This window comes from Giraffa tippelskirchi, chromosome 6, assembly GCF_054371585.1.
Source record: "Giraffa tippelskirchi isolate mGirTip1 chromosome 6, T2T-mGirTip1v1.2.pri, whole genome shotgun sequence".
NCBI lineage: Eukaryota > Metazoa > Chordata > Mammalia > Artiodactyla > Giraffidae > Giraffa > Giraffa tippelskirchi.
In genome coordinates this window covers 120,426,088-120,449,734 of record NC_137280.1, presented here as the reverse complement: position 1 = coordinate 120,449,734, position 23,647 = coordinate 120,426,088, and the positions used below count along the sequence as shown (strand labels likewise).

General features: G+C 44.3%; 1 protein-coding gene across 18 annotated transcripts in view; it reads right to left on the bottom strand.

The window, feature by feature from the left end:
• Window positions 1-23,647, bottom strand: part of SLC25A48 (solute carrier family 25 member 48) — a 170,537-nt gene that overhangs the window by 59,284 nt on the left and 87,606 nt on the right. For 4 of the 18 annotated variants that reach the window (XM_081496031.1, XM_081496033.1, XM_081496032.1 and 1 more), the window contains exon 1: window positions 729-1,091. In XM_081496031.1, the coding sequence (XP_081352157.1) occupies window positions 729-786 (58 nt within the window). In that variant the 5' untranslated portion in view covers window positions 787-1,091. Of the gene's footprint in view, window positions 1-717; window positions 1,092-1,431; window positions 1,629-1,766; window positions 1,896-9,056; window positions 9,539-9,879; window positions 9,915-10,517; window positions 10,660-23,647 lie in introns of those variants that run through there. The other 14 variants (XM_081496039.1, XM_081496048.1, XM_081496041.1 and 11 more) reach the window with 10 other exon arrangements.

Here is a 23,647-nt window from a genome sequence, read left to right as displayed (position 1 = left end):
ATGAGGACAGACTTGCCTTTCCAGCTTTGCTGGCTCAAGGAAAGAGGACAGACTAGCAGTGGTGCCGGTGTTTGAGCCCGAGTATGCTCTGCTCTGAAGCCTGTGCTCTTTTTACTGTGACTTACATGGTATTGAGGGTTGAACCGTGTCCCTTGTAAGATAGGAGGTCCTAACTTCTGGTAGCTATGAATAAGGCCTTACTTAGAAACGGGCTCTTTGCAAATGGAATCCAGTTAAGATGAGGTCATCCTAGATTAGAGTGGACTCCAAATCCAATAACTGGTGTCTTTATAAGATGAAGAACATTTGGACACAGACACAGGGAGAATGCCACGTGGCAACAGAGGCAGAGATTGGAGCAAGGCTGACACAAGCCAAGAAATGCCAAGGATCGCCAGCAACCACTAGAAGCTAGGAGAAGGGCAGGGGACAGATTCTCCTTTTGAGCTCCCAAGAAGGACTCAGCCCACACCTTGATTTTGGCTTCTGACCTTCAGAACTGTGAGAGAATCAGTTTGCACTGTGTGAACCACCCAGTTTGCAGTGACTTATTTCAGCAGCCCTAGTACACTAACTCACACGGGTTGGTTAGATAGCTGGTTGTGTGAAAGAAGGGCTCTGACACAAGGATGAAGATGGGCAGGGCTCTTCTGGCGAGCAGCTTGTGGGGAGAGGCCCATCGCCATGACCGCGGGCCCCTCTGGGGGCTGGGCTCACCTAGGCCTTACCCTTCCTGCCATACGGTGGTGCTGGCCCAGTGTGGACCTCCCAGTGGTGGGCCAACATCTCTCCCAGACCTCAGTCTTTCCCACCTGGGTCCTGGCTCCACTCCACCAACCAGCCTGGACTGAAGGAGGTCAGAGTTGCCTCCACCAATTCTTCAGGGGGCTCAGCCAAAGGTGGCCAGTGCACAATGCTATTTATACTATCTCTCCCCGGATGCCACCTCCAGCGGCCATTGCAGAGTCAGCAGCAGCCCTGAGTCATGACAAGATCAAGCTTCATCTTCAAACTCTGGGTGAAAAGACAAAGCCTCCTCAGCAGGTCCCTTCCTCCTGGCCTCCTCTTCCCCCTGGGAAACCTCTCTGCCTGGCAGAGAAGATTCCATCATGAAGTCACAAGGCCTGGTGCCAGGCAAGAAAGCCAGATGGCTCTGTTACCATGGAGACTCCTGCCCAAGTACCCAACACCTGTGATCATCACCTGCCTCTTAATTCAGTTGAATCCAGAGCCTTCCCAGAGACTCAGAGGGGACAACAGGCAGGCAGGCATCTTCCGGAAATCAGATCAGTTCTCCATGACGGGGCCAGTGAACTCATTGGGAGACTTGTGCCTGGGGACTCACAGAGTCCCCCAGGGCCTCTAGCAGAAGGCGAGGAGGGGTCTCAAGCATCTATTCTGCTGCCTGGGGCCGTCTGGACCTCTCCTTACCTGGATGCCTCAGGCTCCTCAGGAGTGCAGCCAAGGCCTGGATCTCTGGTCTCCATCTCTGTGGCCCCTCCTCTGTTGTTCTTCCCTGGTCACTAGTGAGCACGAAGTGAGACAGCCGTGCAAGGACTGATTGTGCCGAACGTCTATCCTCTCCCACGGAGCCAGCAGCCCCAGCTTCTCTCCCAGGCCTGGTGCTCCTGCTCGGAGAGAAGAGACAGGCGTTTGTCTTCACTCGCCTAGTGTCTTACCCCACTGAGCGATTCCCGCACAGTCCTCACTACAGACTTTCAAGCTGCAAAGTGCATCACTATTAGGCCACTGTACAGATTGGAGACCTGAGCCTCAGCACTAGGACGGCCTGGAGAAGCAGACTTCAGAGTTAGGCTAAAGCCTAAGGGCTCAAGACAGGAGATCCCCAGCCCACCGTGGGGTGGAGGTGAGGGGCACAAGGCCCGGGCGTCTCCAGGACCACAGGTTTACCCAAGCAAAGTGAGATTCCAAGCAAAGTGTGACTCAGTGGACCCCTAGGCCCAGGCAGGGCTCCCCCATCTCTCTGTCAGCTTTTCTCTTTTAATAGACTTAATTCTTGAATCCATATGGAATTTATTTTTTGTTAGTGGTAACAGATAAGGCTCTAATTTTTATATTTTGAATGGTTAGTCAGTTTACTCAACATCATTTAAGGATACGTCATTTCTCTCTCAACCTGATTTTAAATACCAAAGCAGAACCCACATTCTAAATTCTTAATTGTTTCAAACTCAAGTCAATTTCTTAAAATTATTGTTCTGTCCCTCTCTTTGAATCCCTTGGTACCAATGCCATATTGTCTTGATCTCTTTAGTTTGATAATAATTTTAATTCATGTTATATAGTCATCTTTCCAGTGGTCATGTATGGATGTGAGAGTTGGACTATAAAGAAAGCTGAGCACCGAAGAATTGATGCTTTTGAACTGTGGTGTTGGAGAAGACTCTTGAGAGTGCCTTGGACTGCAAGGAGATCCAACCAGTCCATCCTAAAGGAGATCAGTCCTGGGTGTTCATTGGAAGGACTGATGTTGAAGCTGAAACTCCAATACTTTGGCCACCCGATGCGAAGAGTTGACTCATTGGAAAAGACCCTAATGCTGGGAAGGATTGGGGGCAGGAGGAGAAGGGGACGATAGGGATGAGATGGTTGGATGGCATCACTAACTCGATGGACATGGGTTTGGGTAGACTCTGGGAGTTGGTGATGGACAGGGAGGCCTGGCGTGCTGCGATTCATGGGGTCACAAAGAGTCGGACATGACTGAGCGACTGAACTGAACTGAACTAAGTCATCTTTAAAAAAAAATCAATGTTATCAAGGTCTAATTTATATACACTGTAAAGTACATGGTCCACCAAAAATCTAAGATCATGGCAGCTGGTCCCATCACTTCATGGCAAATAGGTGGGGAAACAATGGAAACAGTGACAGACTTTATTTTGAGGGCTCCAAAATCACTGCAGATGGTGACTGCAGCCATGAAATTAAAAGACATTTGCTCTTTGGAAAAAAGGCTATGACAAACCTAAACAGCGTATTAAAAAGCAGAAACATTACTTTGCTGACAAAGGCCCACATTGTCAGAGTTATGGTTTTTCCAGTAGTCATGTATGCATGTGAGAGTTGGACCATAAAGAAGGCTGAGCACTAAAGAATTGATGCTTTCAAACTGTGGTGCTGGAGAAGACTCTTGAGAGTCCCTTGGACTGCAAGGAGATCAAACCCATCAATCCTAAAGAAAATCAACCCTGAATACTCATTGGAAAGACTGATGCTGAAGCTGAAGCTCGAATATTTTGGCCACCGATGCAAAGAGCCGACTCATTGGAAAAGACCCTGATGCTGGGAAAGGTTGAGGGCAGGAGGAGAAGGGGGAGACAGAGGATGAGATGGTTGAATGGCATCAATGAGTTGGATGTCCAACTCAATGGACATGAGTTTGAACAAGCTCTGGGAGATGGTGAAGAACAGGGAAGCCTGGTGTGCTGCAGTCCATGGGGTTGCAAAGAGTTGGACAAGACTGAACAATAATAACAAATCTATACACCCATGTGACAACCCCAACATTAATATACAGAAATACCTCTTTTCAGGTAATCCCCTCTCTGCTTCCCAACTCCAAGCAACAACTGATTTGCTTTTTCATGGTAAAGATACATTCTAGAATAAATGGAATCCCACAGTATGTATTCTTTAATATGTGACTTTTAGTTCCATAGTTTAAGACTCATTCCTACTGTGGCACAGTTTGCTCCTTTCTATCAGTGAGCAGTGTAACAATGCATGGCATGACCATGTATTTATTCATTCATCTGTGTAGAAGCATTTCCAGTGTTTCCATTGTAAATAAAAAGCTGCTCTGAATAATTATATATAGGACTTGACATGGGCATAGTCTTCATTTCTCTTAGGTAAATATTTTGGATTCAAATAGCTTGATCACAGGCTTCTCTGGTGGCTCAGTGCTAAAGAATCTGCCTGCTAACGCAGGAAACACAGGTCAATCCCTGGTCTGGAAAGTTTCCACGTGCTGCAAAGCAACTAAGCTCAATAGTGACACAACTATGAGCCTGTGCTCTAGAGCCCAGGAACCACAACTGCCTGAAGCTCTCGCGCCCTAGAGCTTGTGCCCCGCAACAAGAAGAGCCTGCGCACCACAACTAAAGGGTAGCTCCTGCTCGCCACAACTAGAAAAAAGCCTGCACAGCAATGAAGACCCAGAGAGCCAAAAATAAATAAATAAAAACGAATGAAAAAAAAACAACTTGATCACATAGTAAGTGCATATTTAAATAAGAAACTGCCGAACTGTTTCCAAAGTGGTTATACCATTTTTACATTCCCAACAGCAATGTATGAAGGTTCTAGTTGCTTCACATTCTTGTGTGTTGTGTGTGTGTTAGTTGCTCAGTCATGTTCGACTCTTTGCGAACCCATGGACTATAACAGTAGCCCGCCAGGCTCCTCTGTCCATGGAATTCTCCAGGCAAGAGTACTGGGGTGGGTTGCCATTCCCTTCTCAAGGGTATCTTCCTGACCCAGAGATCAAACCCAAGTCTCCCAAATTGCAGGCAGATTCTTTACCGTCTGAGCCACCAGGGAAGCTGATCACATGTTCTCATCATCATTTAAAAATTTTGCCATTCTAGTGGGTATGCAGTGGTATATCTTTAATGGTTTTAATTTGCATAAATTACTAATGATATTTAGCATCTTTTCACGTGCATGATCTTTTCCTGATGCTGGGAAAGATTGAAGGCAGGAGAAGAGGGCGAGAGAGGATGAAATGGTTGGATGGCATCACTGATTCAAAGGACATGAACTTGGACAAACTCCAGGTGGTGGTGAGGGACAGGGAGGTCTGGTGTGCTGCAGTCCATAGGGTTGCAGAGTCGGACACGACCTGGTGACTGAACAACAAACATGTGCATGTTGTCAATTTATGTTACCTTCATTTGTGTCCAAATCTTTTGCCAACTCTAACAACTTTATTGTTATTGTTAAAGTCCTGGTGGGACTTCCCCGGCAGCCCAGTGGTTAGGACATGGGCTTTCAGTGCCAGGGACCCCGATTTGATCCCTGGTCAGGAAATTAAGATGCCACAAGTTCAGCATGGCAAAAAAAAAAAAATTAATATAAACTGCATCTATTAAAAGTGTACAATTTGATAAATTTTCACTTATATCCACACTTGAGAAACCATCACCACAGTCAGGTTAACAAATACTTTTGTCATCCCCCTGAATTTCCTCCTGCACTTCTGTTCCGTCCCTCCCTCAGGTTCATCCCCAGGCAACTATGACTTGCTCTCTGTCACGATAGATTATTTTTCATATTTTATCCTTTTGGGAATTGGTAGAACCTCTTGAATATGTCAATTTCTTTCTTTCACCAAATTTGGGAAGCTTTAGGCCAAATATTTGTCAAATATTTTCTTCCCAGCTTGCTTCTCCTCTCCTTCTGGGACTCCAAAAACACACATGTTATTTTTTAAAAATACATTTTCCCACAGATCCCTGGAGCTCTGTTCATTTTTTCTAATTTTATTTTTTCTTCTGTTCCTCAGATTGTGTAATTTCTATTGATTTCTTCAAGTTTACAGGTTTTCCCTCTGGTCATCACCAATCTGTTATTGAAATCATCCAGTAAATTTTTTAATTTCAGATTTTGAATTTTTCAGTTCTAACATTTCCATCTGGTTCTTTTTTATAGTTTTATTTCTCTGTTGAGAACTTCTATCATTTTAATCATTTCCAATATTTTTTTAACCTGATGGAACACAGTTATCACATCTTTGAAGTCTTTGATAATTCCAACACATGGGTTACCTTGGTTCATGCTAAGTTGCTTCAGTTGTGTCCAACTCAGCGACCCTATGGACTGTAGCCCGCCAGGCTCCTCTGTCCATGGGATTCTTCAGGCAAGAATACTGGAGTGTGTTGGCATGACTTTCTCTAGGGAATGTTCCTGACCCAGGGATTGAACCCAAGTCTCTTGTGTCTCCTGCAGTGGCAGGCAGTTTCTTTACCACTAGTGCCACCTGGGTTACCTTAGAACTGGCATCTATTTTCCCTTGAGAACTGGCCACATTTTTCTGGTTGTTTGTATGCTAGGTAATTTTGAAATGTCCTGGACATTATGAATATTATGTTGTAGATTTGGGTCCTGTATAGAATCCTCTGGAGACAGTTGATGCTTTTGTTTTAGAAGGCAATCAATTCAGGTTCAAGCTGCAAGTCTGTCTTACCTTCTATATGCAGTGATTCAAATCTAAGTTCAGTTTTCTAAGCCTTTGTTGTGTTGCAGTGGTGGTTTGGGTCTGTCCTGAGCTTACATTATTTAGTGAATAGGCTAAAAAGATGGGTCCCTGAAATCAAAAAACTCATTTTAAAAAGTTTTTATGTACATGGTTTAAACCTGAGTTTGGTCCCAAAGCTTGGCTGTGCTGATTTGGGTCTGTCCCACTCATGTGTAGCTCAGGGGTTAGGTCAAGACTTAACACTATATACACTACTATATATAGAATAGACAACCAATGAGAACCTGCTGTATGGCCCAGGGCACTCTACTCAGTGCTCTCTGGTGACCTAAATGGGAAGGAAATCCAGAAAAGAGGGGCTATATGTATATGTATGACTGATTCCCTTTGTTGTACAGCAAGAAACTAACACAACATTGTAAAGCAGCTACACTCTAATTAAAATTAATTTTTTTAAAAAAGGACCTCTTTTCTGGCGCTCTCTCCTCCTGGATTTCCTCCACATTCTCTGTCCTTCCAGGGTCCACCTGCTGCCACTGCTACTTTTGCTACTGTACTACTGTAGCTGGCCCTCTATGCAAAGCAGAGAGACAGACAGACACCCAGAGAAAACAAAAGAACCTCGTAAAACCATCCCTGCATGGATCACTAGTCCAAGTTCTGACTCTCCTCACAATCTGTTTCTACTTCTTAGAGTTCTTAGGTAGTTGGTTTTTGTATCTTGTTCAGAATCTTGAATTACAGTCAATGGGAGAAATGAACTACAGTAAGCTTATGCTATTATGCAGGCACAGGAATCTCCTTTTCAAAATACATATTTTTTTGTAAGGTTGTCTGTCTTACTGTTACATTGTAAGAGCTTTTATACATGCTGGGTGCAAGTCTTTTGTCAGAAATAGGAATTGTGAATATTTTCTACCAAGCTGTACTTCACCTTTTCATTTTCTTAACAATGTCTTTCTAGGGAACAGAAATTTTTAAATTTGATGAAATATACTTTTTTTCATTTTTGCTTTTGGTATCCTTAGAAATCTTTGCCCATCCCAAGTCTGTGAAGATATATTTCTGTTTTATCTTCTGGAAGCTCTATAGCTTTAGCTTTTATATTAGGTCCATGATTCTTCTGAATTAATGGATATGATTTGAGGTGGGAATCAAGATTTATTTTTCCATTTGGATATTCATTATGCCAACACTACTGGTTGAAAAGACTTTCCTTTCCCTCATTGAAATACTTTAGCATCTTTGTGAGAAATCAATCATAGATGTGTGGGTCCATACTTCCTGGACTCTCTCTTCTGTTTTGCTGATCCATACATACCACACTGCCTCGACTACTGTGATCAGAGTTTCTAGATCCTGGCACTACTGACATTTTGAGCCAGATGATTCTTTGTTGTGGGGGTTCTTCTGTGCACTGTAGGATGTTTAACAGCATCTACTCTCTAGATGCCTGTAGCGCCCATCCCTCCTGAGTTGTGACAACCAAAAATGCCCACAGACATTGCGAAGTGTCCCCTGGGGGGAAAATAGTCTTCAGTTGTGAACCATTGCTACAAATTTATTATATGCCTTGAAATAAGCTATGGGAATCTGTCAGCTTTAGAAAAAAATATTTTACAGTTTTAAAATATAAAAATCAACATATTGTATGTCCTTTGCATTTTCATATAAATTTATGTTAATTTATAAATATTTAAAGATATATCTCTTTCTCTTTTAGTTAATAAAATGTACCCTATTGAGTGTACAGATCTACGAATTTTGACAAACGCACACCAACATGTAATCTGACGTTAATCAAAATATAGAACGTTCACCTCCTACGCTGTTGGTGGGAATGCAAATTGGTATCACCACTAGGAAGAACAGTAGAGAGGTTCCTTAAAAAACCAAAAAAAGAGTTATCACATGATCCAGCAATCCCACTCCTGGACATATATACAGAGGAAACTATAATTCAAAAAGATACATGCACCCCAATGTTCACTGCAGCACTATTTATAACAGCCAAGACATGGAAGCAACCTAACTGTCCATCAGCAGAGGAATAGGTGAAGAAGATGTACATAAATACAATAGAATACTACTCAGCCATGAAAAAGAGGGAAATAATGCCATTTGCAGCAACAAAGATGAGCCTAGAGATTATCATACAAGTGAAGTAAACCAGGCAAAGACAAATATATAATATTGCTAATATGTGGGATCTAAAAAAGAGAGAGATACAGATGAACTTATTTAGAAGACAGAAATGGACCCACAGACATAGCTAAACCAACTTATGCTTACCAAAGGGGAAAGGAGGGTGGAGAGGGGATAAATTAGGAGTTTGGGATTAACACATACACTTTACTATATATAAAATAGGTAACCATCAAGGACCTACAGTACAGCACAGGCAACTATACTCAATATTTTGCAATAACCTATAAGGAAAAAGAATTAAAAAAATAGGTATACATGTATATGTATAACTGAACCACTGTGCTGTACACCTGAAACTAGCACAACATTGTAAATCACCTACATGTCAATAAAACATGTAGAGAGAACAGTTTAATTATCCCTCTAAAATCCCTTTTGCTCAGTGGTGTTCTAGTAAACCAGCGCTCAAAAACAAACAACACGACCAAGCTCTGATGGGTTCCTTGGTATAAATACTCTCACCTGGCTGATCTCAAGATGCTGACATGGCACGGCTCAGTGTCATATCAAAGATATACTTTTACACACACCAGTCACAGTAATGGACAGGTACCACTAAGGGTTTTATAGCTCTTACCCAAGTCCTCCTCTTTCTCTGACCCTCGCCTCCCCCTACACCTCTTACCTCTCAGACAGTGCCAGGTGGATCCCTACTTTGTGGCTGCCATGTCACCTATGAACTGTTCCTTCTGGGGATCTACTTCTGACCTGTTTCCCAGTCATGCTCACTTAGACCCTTAAAATTCTCACCCAGACAACTACAGCCTCTTTCAGCTGGTCCCAACCTTCAGATACTCTCCTGCCAACCCAACCTGCTCCCAGATCTCTCTTTCTAAAATTCTGATTTTATCCTATGACACTCCCTTGCTGAAATACCTTGGATGGCTCCCTCTTGCTTAGGAAACCAAATCCAAATTCTTTGACTGGGCATTCTAAGCCCTTCATCATCTAGCTCCTCTCTCCACTAACCAAGTGCCCCCTGGGGAACTGAACTTGCGATGCCCCTAACAGACCTGGCTCGCTGCCCCCTGTGTCGCTCTCACATGGCAACCCTACTCCCACCTGAGCAAGCCGCAGCCTTCCTCCAAGAAACCTCCTAGCGACCCCAGGAGCTGTATTAGCCTGCTAGGGCTGCCATAATACAATCCCACAGACTGGGTGATGTAAACACTCAAATTTATTTTCTCACAGTCCTGGAGGCTAGAAGTCTGAGGTCAAGGTACAGGCAGGGTTGATTTCTTTTGTGGCCTTGCTGCTTCACTTATAGATGGGCCCCTTCTCACTGAGTCATCCCATGGGCATGTCCATGTCCTAGTCTCCTCTTCTTATAAGGACACCAATCATATGCCTCTACGGGCTTCCCAATGGTAAAGAATCTGCCAATTCAGGAGACGCAGATTTGACCCCTGGGTCAGGAAGATTCCCTGGAGAAGGAAATAGCTACCCACTCCAGTATTCTTGCCAGGAGAATTCCATGGACAGAGGAGCCTGGTGGGCTACAGTCCATGAGGTCACAAAGAGTCAGACATGACTGAGCATGCATACACATAAGGACATCAGCCATATTGGATTAGGGCCCCTCCTAATGACCTCGTTTTGCCTTCACTGTCTCTTTAAAGACCCTATGATGGATTCATGTTGATATATGGCAGAAACCAACACAGTATTGTAAAGCAATTATCTTCCAATTAAAAAGAAATAAATTTAAATTAAAAAAAAAGACCTTATCTCCAAATTACATTTGAAGGTACTAGGTGTTAGGCTGTAACATGTGAATTTGGGGGGATACAACTGTGCTCATAACAGGTCCTCATCCCTCTTCTGTCCCCCTTTCTCAGACTGTGCACAGATAGAACGGCCTCCTTCTGCCTCCCCGGATTTCCAGAGCTGCTCCTGTGCTCCCCTGTCCCCTGCAGGGGCTTTGCCACTAGCCCTCTCTGAGTCTCAGAGTCCTCAGCTGTGAAGTGGGGATAACAGCAGCCTAAGCTTGTAACAGGAATTAATGTAGAGAACAGTCATAAATGATAAGAAGAGTGCCTGGAACACAGTAACCTCCCTACCAGATGACAGTGATTATTACTGTTACCTCTCCCTTGGGTCCCCAGGCTCCTTGTCCACAACTTCTCAGAGTACCCCAAACCTCTCAGCTCACAAGACCTAGATGGGGACATGAAGATTGACCTCTCCCACAGGGCTGCCATGGCTCTGATGACATGGGTCAGGAATCTCTAAAGTGACAGATAGGTAGGAGGGAATATTGTATAAATTATATGTACAATATGACATTAACCTTTGTACTTATTTTGCGTGTGTATTTTAACCAATCATAAAGCCAATCAGCTATTATGGAGATATTCTATTACTTCAACACAAATTTTATGTAAAATATACTGACTATTACTTTTTTTTTTTTTTTTTTTACTTTTTATTTTTATTTTTAGTTTTTTATTTTATAAATTTATTTATTTTAGTTGGGGGCTAATTACTTTACAATATTGTAATAGTTTTTGCCATACATTGACATGAATCAGCCATGGGTTTACATGTGTTCCCCTTCCTGGACCCCCCACCCACCTCCCTCCCCATCCCATCCCTCTGGGTCATCCCATTGCCCCGGCCCTGAGCCCTTGTCTCATGCATCGAACATGGAATGGTGTTCTGTTTCACATACGATAATATACATGTTTCAATGCTATTCTCCCAGAACGTCCCACCCTCACCTTCTCCCTCAGAGTCCATAAAATTGTTCCATGCATCTGTGTCTCTTATTCTGTCTCGCATATAGGGTTATCGTTACCATCTTTCAAATTCCATATATATGCATTAGTATACTGTATTGTTGTTTTTCTTTCTGGCTTACTTCACTCTGTATAATGGGCTCCAGTTTCATCCATCTCAGTAGAACCGATTCAAATGTATTTTTTTTAATGGCTGAGTAATATTCCATTGTGTATATGTACCACAGCTTCCTTATCCATTCGTCTGCTGATGGACATCTAGGTTGCTTCCATGTCCTGGCTATTGTAAAATTAAAAGCTTTTGCACAACAAAGGAAACTATAAGCAAGGTGAAAAGACAGCCTTCAGAATGGGAGAAAATAATAGCAAATGAAGCAACAGACAAACAATTAATCTCAAAAATATACAAGCAACTTCTGCAGCTGAATTCCAGAAAAATAAACGACCCAATCAAAAAATGGGCCAAAGAACTAAACAGACATTTCTCCAAAGAAGACATACAGATGGCTAACAAACACATGAAAAGATGCTCAACATCACTCATTATTAGAGAAATGCAAATCAAAACCACAATGAGGTATCATTTCACACCAGTCAGAATGGCTGCTATCCAAAAGTCTACAAGCAATAAATGCTGGAGAGGGTGTGGAGAAAAGGGAACCCTCTTACACTGTTGGTGGGAATGCAAACTAGTACAGCCACTATGGAGAACAGTGTGGAGATTCCTTAAAAAACTGGGAATAGAACTGCCATATGACCCAGCAATCCCACTGCTGGGCATATACACCGAGGAAACCAGAATTGAAAGAGACACGTGTACCCCAATGTTCATCGCAGCACTGTTTACAAATATACTGACTATTACTTTTAAATGAGAAGGAAGAAAAATCATATGTCCTACAGTTCTCAGAACTCTTTCATGTAACTTTTAGTGTGGAAAATAGGTACTTTCCTTGTTATCCACAAGGGGGAAGACTGATTCCATTTCTTCTGGAAGGCACATTTTGGGTCATCATTAAAGATCACTTTAAACTATTATTTCTGATTTTTTTGTGTGTGACTATTTCTTTCAAAGAAATGAAACTTCTATTCATGGAAGACATCTTTTTTCTTTAAAGCTGATAACTTACAGATGGCCACTGGTTTGAAAACACATTTCAAAATCATTTACACACACACACACTCCCTGTAGTCAATCATTAGTCTAACAAATGCCACATCTAGAATGTAAGAACGCTGTGGTCTTTCCACTAGAAAGTCAAGCAAATTATTTAAATTCACAGGAAAGGAAAAAAAAAAACTTTTCTCAACATCAAACAGAAAACATTCTCTCTTTGAAAATGTAAATCCCTTAAACATATTCAAGAATTTTAACAACCATCCCAGAAAACTATCCTATTACTCTTTGAAGCCCATAAAGAATTTTCTGAAAACAGTTACAGGCTACTCTGGGCTGGGGGGAGAGGCTTGTAAGTGACAATGGAGCTGGAAGGGGGGCCCATGAGTCCCTGTGCACCTTTTTCCAGAAAGGCAGAACCACCTTTAGAGACTCACTGGGCAAATGCAGGGGTGTGGGGGAAATCGAAGAGGAAGGCACAGGATCCGCTTCCCATCTGGTTTACATCTGGGGTTAGAAATTGGACACAGAGCTCTGAATAGCAAGAGCCCCAGAGAAGATGTTAAGAGCAGAGAGTTGTGGAGAACTTGGATCTCTCATCTGTCCCCTCTCCAATCCGAGCCTGGGGTGGGGGGTGGGGGCATTCCAAGAGGATAAACGGGGATGGAAGGCAAGCCAGAGGTAAAAAGGGTTGATGCTCAACCCTCTTTCAAGCAAATAAACAAACATTATCTTCAGTTCTGGGAAGAGGATCTCCATTTAAGTTCAGGAAAATGTAAGAGTCTAGAAGATAACAGCTATTTACTCAAAAAAGTTTTTCCTAAGAAAATAATTGGAAGATATTTTCAGAGATATGGCTTTAAGGTACTTATCACAGTGTTGTTTATAACAGAATAAGTTATATGAAAAATAAAATTAAAAAAGAAAGTCCCTAAAAATTTGACCAAATATTTGACCTAAACAATGGGAGATTGGTCAGATAAAGGATATTATATCCACACAGGTAAATATTATGAATTAGTTTCAAATTATAACATAGAAATGTGTTCATTGCTATGGAAAAAGAGTCATAATATATTAACTGAAAGACAGCTTGGTTATGAAATAGATTATGCAGAATGCATATGTTTTGGTATACCTGTATATGTTATCATTTCTCTTTTTTGCTAATTTAAAAATTGTAGTCCTACTAAAAATAATACACAAAATATGTGCTAGCTACACAAAAGTTATTTATAAAAAGACAACTCAAAATTTCTATCAAAACTCCAGCAAGATTATTCATAGATATGGGCAAGATTATTCTAAAATTTATATGGAAAGACAAAGGAACTAGAATAGCTAAAATAATTTTTGAAAAAGAATAAAATGAGAAGAATCACTCTACCCGATTTTAAGATTTACTATGTATTAATACTACAGCAACCAAGATAGTGCGGTATTGGTGGAGACACACAAAGATCAGTGAAACAGAAAAGAACCCAGAAATAGGCCCACATGTACATGCCCATGGGGTCGCAAAGAGTCAGACATGACTGAGCAACTAAGCACAGCACATACGTGCCCAGCTGATTTCTGACAAAAGTGCAAAAGCAAATCATTAGAGGGGATAGCCTTTTCAACAAACGGTGATGGAACAATTGGACATCTGTGGGTTACAAAAATGAACTTCAACCTAAGTCTCACATTTTATGTTGAAAATTAACTCAAAGTGTATTACAAACATATATTTAAAACTATAAAACTTTTAGAACAAAACAAGTCTTCAAGGCCAAGTAAGATTTCATAGATATAACAACAAAAATTGTTCCATAAATTGATAAATTGGACCTCATCAAAATTAAGAACTCTTGCTCTGAAAAACACCTTGCTAAGAGAATGAGAAAACAAGCTATAGAGTGGGAGAAAATATTTGCAAACTGCCTATCTGACAAAGGACTATTACCCCTGCAGGTAAACAAATTATAAAATGGACCAGTAAAAAAAACAAACAGTCCAATCAGAAAACAAACAAAAGACAAGGAAAAATATTTCACCAAAAAGGATATGCAGATGAGCAAAACACACATGAGAAGATGTTTAACACCATTATCTGTTAGGAAAATGTAAATTTAAACCACAGAGGGCTTCCCTAGTGGCCCAGTGGTTAAGAATCTGGCCTGCCAATGCATGGGACGCCAGTTGGATCTCTGGCCTGGGAGGATCCCATGTACCACAAGGTGACTAAGCCTGTGTGCCACAACTACTAAGCCCATGCTCTGGAACCTGGCAGCCACAACTACTGAGCCTGCACGCCCTAGAAACCGTGCCCTGAAACAAGAGAAGCCACCACAATGAGAAGCCCATGCACCACAACTATGGAGTAGCCTCCACTTGCTGCAACTAGAGAAAGTCTGAGCACAGCAAAGAAGACCCAGTGCAGCCATAAATAAATAGATAAATTAAAAAAATTTAAAAACCCACAATGAGATATCACTATACACCTATAAGAATGACTCAAATTAAAAAAAAAAAACAGTGACAACACCAAATGTTAGAGAAGATATACAGAAACTGAATCACTCATTGCTGGTGAGAAGGTAAAATAAAACAGTCATTCAAGAAAACAGTTTCTTAAAAAAAAATTGAACAGAACATGCACCTATCATAGAATGCAGCAATCTCAAAGCTGGGCATTTATCCTAGAGAAATGAAGACTTATGTTAGTAGTTTTGTTCAGAGTATCACAAAACAGGTAACAACCCAGACATCCTTCAATAGGTGAAAGGTTAAGCAGACAGTGGCCCATTTATAGCATGGATGGGTAACAACCCAGACATCCTTCAATAGGTGAAAGGTTAAGCAGACAGTGGCCCATTTATAGCATGGATGCTATGCTAAGTTGCTTCAGTCGTGTCCGACACTTTGCAATCCTATGGACTGTAGCTCATCAGGCTCCTCTGTCCATGGGATTCTCCAGGCAAGAATACTGGAGTGGGTTGCCATTTCCTTCTCCAGGGGATCTTCCTGACCCAGGGATGGAACCCGTGTCTCTCACATCTCTTGCACTGGCAAGCAGGTTCTTTACTACTAGTGCCATGTGGTGCTACTCGATGGTAAAAATAAAGCAGCTATTGATTCACACAAGGACTCTCCAGAAAATTACACTGAGTTGGTACAGGTACATTTCCAAAGGTACATTCTGGGTGAGCTTATTTACATAACGTTCTTGAAATGACAAATTTAACATAAATGGAGAAGAGTTTAATGGTTGCAAATGGTTAAGGAGGGGTGGAGGGATGGGGAGTGGGTGTGGCTGTAAACAGGCAACATGAGGGATTCTTATGGGGATCTGTATGTCTCTATCTCGACAATCAAGCTCACTATTCTGGTTGTGATATTGAACTAGAGTTTTGCAAGACATTACCGTTGGAGGAAGTTGGATAAACAGTACGCAGGATCTCTCTGTACTATTGCTCACAATTGCATGTACATCTACAATGATCCTGAAATAAAAGGTTTAATTAGAATAAGAAGTAGATGAGGCTGTTCCCAGAAAATCGGCAGACACGGGCCTGTGTACTGTGGTCTTCATCAAAGGCCTTGCATCCTGCAGGGGACACAGACCCAGTGTGTTGTCTATACCTAGGAGTGCCTCATTGTCGAAGTGGCAGCCAGAGTCAGGGCCATGGGAATGGGCCCTATCAACCCCCTGCCCTGTCTGCACTCTCAGGACAGGAGGAGACGGGCTGGCAGGGCCTCTCAGTCAGTGCTGAGCCAGGCCCAGACCTCAGCGCAGTGCACACCTGGATGAGCCCTGCCCACAGGCACTGAGATCTGGGAGTCAGTTCACGTCCATCAGGAACCAGCAAATGAGTAGGCAGGGCCTGGTCAGGGCTGTCTCAGAACTAATGGCTGTTGAGCTACAAGTCCTTAACAAGAGCAGCTTTCTGCAACTAAATAACCACAGGCAGGCTTTCTGCAAACCCTAGCACTCCACCTAGGAACCAAAAGGTAAACATAACATGACTTATTACTCTACAAATCCAAGAAAAGCTATTTCAGTCTGTTAACGGCCTCCAATAAGGAGGCAGCTCTCTGAGATGTACACAGCCACCGGAGAATCTGAAGGGAGCACTGCATCTTGAAGGGCTACTGTCTGTATGCACTAGCGCCTGGCCACACACTGCTCCCTGGAGCGTGCACACAGGTGACAATGGGAGTGATGTACAGAGACCAAGGAGGAATATAGCCCAGGTGGGTGAGTAATGAAGGTGAGGCAGGCCAGGAACCCCAGCGGCTCTCTCTCTTTGCTCAAAACAGCACTAATCCTGAACCTAAAATAGCATCTCATCTTGTTGTATTGCTCTTCTGTTTTGGCAATGCCCCCAGCTATTGCCCACCTTAAGGCCTGAGTGCTCTGCCCCCAGTTCTGAGCTGCTTCTGTTGGGTCTCAGCACATGTGCCTCTTCCCCAGAAGGGCTGTCCATCCCAGACCACTCCCTCCAAATTGGTTTCCGGCCCCATCTCCACCCACTGTCCCCATCACACCTCCCTCCTCCCTCAAAGCACTGATCTTCAGGAAGTATCTTGTTTACTAGTTTGTTATCCCCACTGAAGAGGATGTTCCATAAGGACAGGAAGCTGGTCTTATTCCCCCATTATTCCATTACCTGGCACAGAAAGTCTCCATAAAGACTTGGTGAAAGAATCAGTGAATGAAGCTGTGTCTTCCTGTAGCAGCTTTAATTCTACCCAGGAAATGCTGTGGTCATAGTAAAGGTCCCTCTCAGGGGTTTGGCTGCCTATGGGAAACTCAAAAGAGCAAAGAACCCCATCTTTTTGGCAATCCTTTTAGTAGGAAGTTTTGTAATAAGTCTGACAAGTCAAGTCAGGGTTGCTTTTCTGAAGTCTCTGAGTCGATGCTGTTTGCCAGCAGGCTGGGTTCAGCGACTGCCTTCTCTCCTGTTCCTGTTCTGCGTGGTCTATGTGACAGCATCAGCATGCTCTAAGAACAGAGACGTTAGAGTCTTCTAAGCCCTCTCCTTCAGTTTTAGATGGAGTGTGTTGAAATCACTTCCCAGTGAGGACGACAGGGTCAGGAGACTCAGCTCCTGTGCGGTGGGTGTTGTGCCAATGACCCACCCCACAACTTTGGGCCAGGTACTTCCTATCTCTTGGCATCTCTGGACCTCAATTTCTGTAAAGGAAACATGGCCACGGGGCTCCCATCTTCAGTAGGCTCTCCATTCTGCCCAGGGATCCTGTGGGGTGGGAAAAGTTCTCCTTTTCCCTCGAGAGGAAGGTTCATTGTAGTAAGTACAGTCTATGGATTGAATGTTTGTGGTCCTAAAATTTATGTGTCAAAACCTAATGCCCAAAGCAATACTAGGAGGTGGGGAGGTGATGAGGTCATGAGGGTGGAGCTCTCAGCATGGAGTTAGTGCCCTTATAATGGGACCCAGACAGTTCCCTTGCCTTCCTGCTATGTGAGGTCTACACAAAGCAGGCCCTCACCAGACCCTGAATCAGCCAGTGCCGTGATCATGGACCTCCCAGCCTTCATAACTGTGAGAAATAAGTTTCTGTTGTTTAGAAGCTACAAGTCTGTGGTATTCTGTTACAGCAGCCAGAAGGACAAATTCAGTAGGCTCCCTGGGCCCAGAAGCCCACCTTGGGAGCCCTTAATAAACTCTGCCCTGGACAAAAGGCCCTTGTGTGAGGAGTTAGATGGTGCAAAGGTTCAGTCACCTTAGAGGGATGCCTGCCGGGTTGGGGTGCTGGGCCTGGACAAGGCCTCTGACTCTTGAGAGCTACTAGACTTCAGACAAGCCACTTCAGCATCCTGAGCTTCATTGTGCTCATCTGTGACTGAAGATAGACGTGGTAGTAGGTGATGGGGTTAAACAAAATAATGATGAAAAATACAGAGCCTGGCACAGGGTAAATGCTCAACAAATGGCAGCTCTTAGTAAGGTGGTGCTGCTGATGACGATGGAGGAGGAGATGGTGAAGAAGGTAAATTCATACTCAAAAAAGTCACAATCCTCTGGTTGAGCTCCTGACAGACAAAGGGGTCTGGGCTGGATCCTCCTTTGAAAATATAAAATGTATTTATTTACACAGGAGGCATGGAGAACAGCTCCAGGCTTGGAACAGTGATGTGCCTTCCCAAAGAAGCATGTTAAGGCCAGATACTTCTAGCATTCAATAACATTGAGAAATTATAGAATAACTCAAATACTTGTTTCCCAGCTAATTTTAGCTCTTATAAGTAATGATGTGATGGCTATTTACAGGGATGGTAAGTGAATTCCAGAGGCCACAATGAAGTGCGTCATTAAAAATGATACCTAGGAAGACTGTAGCAATGTGAGGCCAGGCTTAGCAGAGAAGGGGGAACACAGAATGCAAAACCGTGTTCCAATTACAGCTGTTTAGAAAAAAGTCTGCTTACAGACAAACTCTGGAAGCAAAGATTAAAAACAGTTGATTTGCTTGACTGATGGGATTAGGAGTGATTAAAGCAACATTTTTGTTACGGTTGTTTTATTGTGGTTTGTGCCATTTTTTAAGTAAAAAAAAAGCAGAGGGAGAGGATTGTAAGGGAGTGAGGGTTGCTCAGGGGCCCCTGGCGCCCCCTAAAGCTGTCCCCCTCATTCATTCTCTTCTTTCTCTGATACGGCGCCTTTCCCATTTGCTACCAGTCAAAATGGCGCCAGACCCAACAGGACCTATTGCAGAGGGATTTTTGCAAATTTACAGTAGCTGAAAGCATAGCCAATTGACTGGTCAGTGAAAAAGCATTGCTGGGCTTTGTCATCAAACCTTTTGGCACAATGGGTAGTCAAGGAAACATAGGGCAAAGGGAAAGTTTGGGGGGAGCCAGACCATGACAACAGATGCCTTCAAGGAGCCTGTGAATCAAGAAACCCTGAACCCTCAGGTAGAGCCCACAAGGGCTGGCCGCTTCATCAGCCAGAAGACACCCAGCCATGCAGTCTTCTTGGAAGAAAAGCAGATGCTGTGTAGTGAGAAAAGGGGGCACTTAAGACATCAGGCCCTGTCTGGGGTGACCCCTGTGGTGTGGGCAGCCAGGGTGGAGAGATGCAGGACCTGTAATAATCACTCACACTTGAACAACAGCAGTGAGTCCCCATCACTGTCCTGACAGTCAAGGATCTTGCAAGGTGCCCTGGAATGCCAGTCTTGCCCTTGGCTGAGCCAAGATGGGGCTCAGGCCCTGGCTCCTGTGGCCTCTCCCAGGCAGAGTCCATAAACTGCAATGTATCTCTCCAGGGGAGGGAACTGAGTCTCTGAAGAAACAAGTAACTTGCCCGAGATCCAAGGCCACATGTCCTTGTAAATGACACAGTGATGCAAATCCACGCCATGTTCCTGACTGCCTGCCCTAATGAATGATGTGGAAGAGCAACCCAGTGCCTGGAAAGAGGAAGGAAATAAAATTCCCTCGGGGCTCACACACCACTGATGGATCCCTCAGACAGCTGGTTTACAAGGTCAAACTGCCCAGAAGGTACCAACTGCTATTAACAGCGTGAGAAGCTTGGGGACAGGCAGCACGGAACTTCAGGTGGCTGGGCCAACAGACAGACCCAGACGGCCCGACACAGTGCTGTCTTTAAGTTGAGTAAGCATGAATGAGAAATGTTAGAAATTTAAAAGAGAAATACAGGCTCCTGACCCCTGCCTGCTCAATTAACATGCTCACACAGAGATTCAGAAGAGAGGAGAATTGATTTTCAACTTTATCTCTGCTCTGGGTCTTCTGAAATTGTTCACAACTAAGGCAAAACCACACGGTACCACTTCCCTCCAGCATGGTACCTGGAGCCTGCAGGATGAAGACTGAACTCTGCCCAGGCTGGAAGAAGCCCCACATACCTGGGCTGCAGGCCCTCCCTGCTGGTCCTTTCTGGCTTTCAGCAACATGCCGTCACCAGAGCACATCTTATTATAATAGTCGGAGAGGAATTCCAGGGCATCACAATTGCATCTTCTTTGGGCTGAGTCCAGGTAATCGTCCCAGAGCTTTGGCATCAGTCCAGTCAGTGAGCAAAGCTGTCAGCAGCCTCTGCGGACACACAGTTCTTCTTTTCCACCTCCTCTCCCTTTCTCTGACCCACACTCCCTTGACGAGTCTCCTCCTCCTGCAGGAACTGTCCCTACTTCTTATTTCTCCTGGCTCTTACACTCGATTTTGGAGAGCAGAGGTCTGCTCCCATTGTGCAGTGCTCAGACCATCTAGCCGGGAGCTTTCAACCAGCTTTAGCTGTGGAATCCTCTGGATAGCAATCTTAGGTGGGCCCCCTTGTATAATCAGACAGAGGTGGATTGAATCAGACAGAGGTGGATTGAATCAGACAGAGGTGGCTAAAATGGGAACCTGAGCTCAGAGCCCTCTGGCCAGATACCCCTCTGCTACCTGCTCCTAAGAGCACCCCTTCATCAGGGTGGCACTTGTACCCTAATATGCTCAAGAATGTGAAGAGGATGTGGGTCCGGGTCAGAGGTGGAGCCAGAACCCAGGCCTCCTGACTCCAGCTGGAGGCGTCCACCTCTCCCACCTCCAGGGGAACCCCAGAAAGAAGCCTTGTTCCATACCTACACCCCCTGCTTCACTCCCCATTTAAAGAAAAAAACAACTTTATTTATTAATTAATTTGTTTTGGTTGCGCTGTCTTTGTTGCTTTTTCACGGGCTTTCTCTAGCTGCAGCAAGTGGAGGCCACTCTTCATTGTGGTGTGCAGGCTCCTCATTGTGGTGGCTTTTCTTGTTGTGGAGCACAGGCTCTGGGCGCACGGGCTTCAGAAGTTGCAGCTCACCAACTGAGCTGCTCTGAGGCATGTGTAATCTTCCCAGACCAGGGATCAAACCCATGTCCCCTGCACTGGCATGTAGATTCCCAAGCACTGGACCACCAGGGAATTCCTTCCACTCCCCACCTTTGTTGGCATGAGTTTAGTGATTCCTAGGGCTATTTTCCTGGAGAAGGCAATGGAACCCCACTCCAGTACTCTTGCCTGGGAAACCTCATGGACGGAGGAGCCTGGTAGGCTGCAGCCCATGGGGTGGCGAAGAGTCAGACATGACTGAGTGACTTCACTTTCACTTTTCACTTTCATGCACTGGAGGAGGAAATGGCAACCCACTCCAGTATTCTTGCCTGGAGAATCCCAGGGACGGGGGAGCCTGGTGGGCTGCCGTCTATGGGGTCGCACAGAGTCAGGCAACAGGAAATACCAGAGTCACAAGAACATTGATTCCCATTAGAGCCACCTTCCTCCTTTGTAAATGTGTAATAAGTGACAGTCACACAAGTCTCTCGGGTCACAGGAGGAGCCTCGTGCTTTAGGTGGAAGGACAGTGAAGTCGACATTGGGGACAGTTCTGCGGCCAACTCTGGGGTTCTCAGCACATGCCGCCCTTCTGGGATCTGGGCTCCTCTCTACTAAGGGGATATAATCCCCACCTTCCTTGCCTCCCTGGGGTACAGAGAGGGGCGTGAAGAGGCCATGCAGACTGTGACCTGTAGACAGAAAGTAGACAGCCAGGTGGTGTAGAACTCGGCTCTGGAGTTGGGCACACCTGGGTTTCAGGGTGAGCATGGCCAGTGCTGGGACCCCGGGCAAGCTCCTTCATCTCTGTGAGCCTCACCTGGAGGGGAGCGGAGGACCAACAACTGAGTGGAGCAGTGGGGGTGTGTGTGTGTGTCTGTGAGGCACTCAGCACTGGGCTTGGCCCCCATCACCAAATCCACATCCTCCTTTCACAAAGGGCCTGGGCAGTGATTCTACATCAACCAAGGCTTTCAGATGCTTAAAAAGCAACTTGGCTGCGTCCTGGCAACAGAAGGGCACGTGGGCAATGCTAACCCCTTCCATGCATGGGTCCAGGCAGCTGTCCACTTCAGTCCATTTTGGACCCAAGAAATGGGTCTGAGTCACCTGGATCCACCTGGGGTGGGGATACTGGAGAAAGACCCCACCTCATATCAAAGAGCTCAGCTGTGAAAATAAGCAGGGGCTGCAGTGACTTTGGGCTACTGCATTTTGCAAGCTCAGCCAGCTTTAAGAATGAAATGGATTACATGCAGTTTTCAAAATAAATGATTCGGGGGCGGGGAGGGGACTGTTGATCTAACAGATTTATGAGCCCCTTTAGAATTTGGTTCCTTTCTGGATAGGCCGCAGGTCCCTCTGCTTTGGGCTAGACAGAGCCTCCTCACCCCTGACCTCCAAGTTGCTGCAGAAATGGTGCATGTCCTGGCCTTGTGAGGAGGGAAGGGGCAGGGTGGGTGCAAGCCACAGAAACAGCTCCAGGCTGCCCAACCCCCTCCCACATTCCTGAGCAGGTCCAGGCAGTTCCCCAGCTGAAAGTTCTGAGGGCTCCCAACCTCTGCCTGGCTCCTTCTACGTGTAGCAGCTTGAATGCCTTCCCCTCCTTCTCCTGTTGCTCCTTTGAAGGTCAATTCCCAGGGGGACAAGAGAGCATCCTTTCCTGTCCCCTATCACCTCTCTGCATCTCTCCCCTTGGGCTTCATGGGAGGGAGGGAAGCCAGGTTTTCATTCTTCCTGCTTCTCCTACATGTCTGAACAGCTCCCCCCATCCACCAGCAAACACCACCTCCAGAGCACTGGGATGCACACTCCTGCTGCCTCTGGTACATGAGTGGCTCATTTACATGTGGGCTCATTTGCACGTCTTTTCAGTCCTTTAGACTGACTTTGATAGTTGATGTGGGCTCTGAGAAAATTCCAAGGAGAAAAACAAATTCTACATTTATAAAATGAAAACATAGGCTCTTTAATTTGTTTCATTTCTATTTTCAAAGTTAACTATTTTTTAAATTAAACATTGTATTTTGAAATGATTGTAAATTCACATGCAATTTTTAAGAAATACAGAGGGATTCTCTGTGCCCTTCATCCTATTTCCCTCAATGCTAACATCTCATAAAACTATAGCACAATATCAGAACCAGAAAAGAGGAGATACGTGTATATGTATGGCTGATTCACTTTGCTGAATAGTAGAAACTAACACAACATTGTAAAACAACTATACTCCAATAAAAATTTAAAAGAATCACAACCATCATACAATCTACTGTCATCAGATTTTCCTAGTTTAACTTGTACTTTTATGTGTGTGTGTTCAGCTCAATACAGTTTTATTACATATGTAGGTTCTGTACAGTCCCAAAGCCATAGCATCCCTCTCTTTGCCCTTTTATAATCACACCTCACCCTTGGCAACTACTAATCTGGTTTCCATTTTTAACATTTTATCATTTCCAAAACATAATATAAACAATATCATACAGTATGTAACCTTTTGGGACTGGCTTTTTTCACCTGG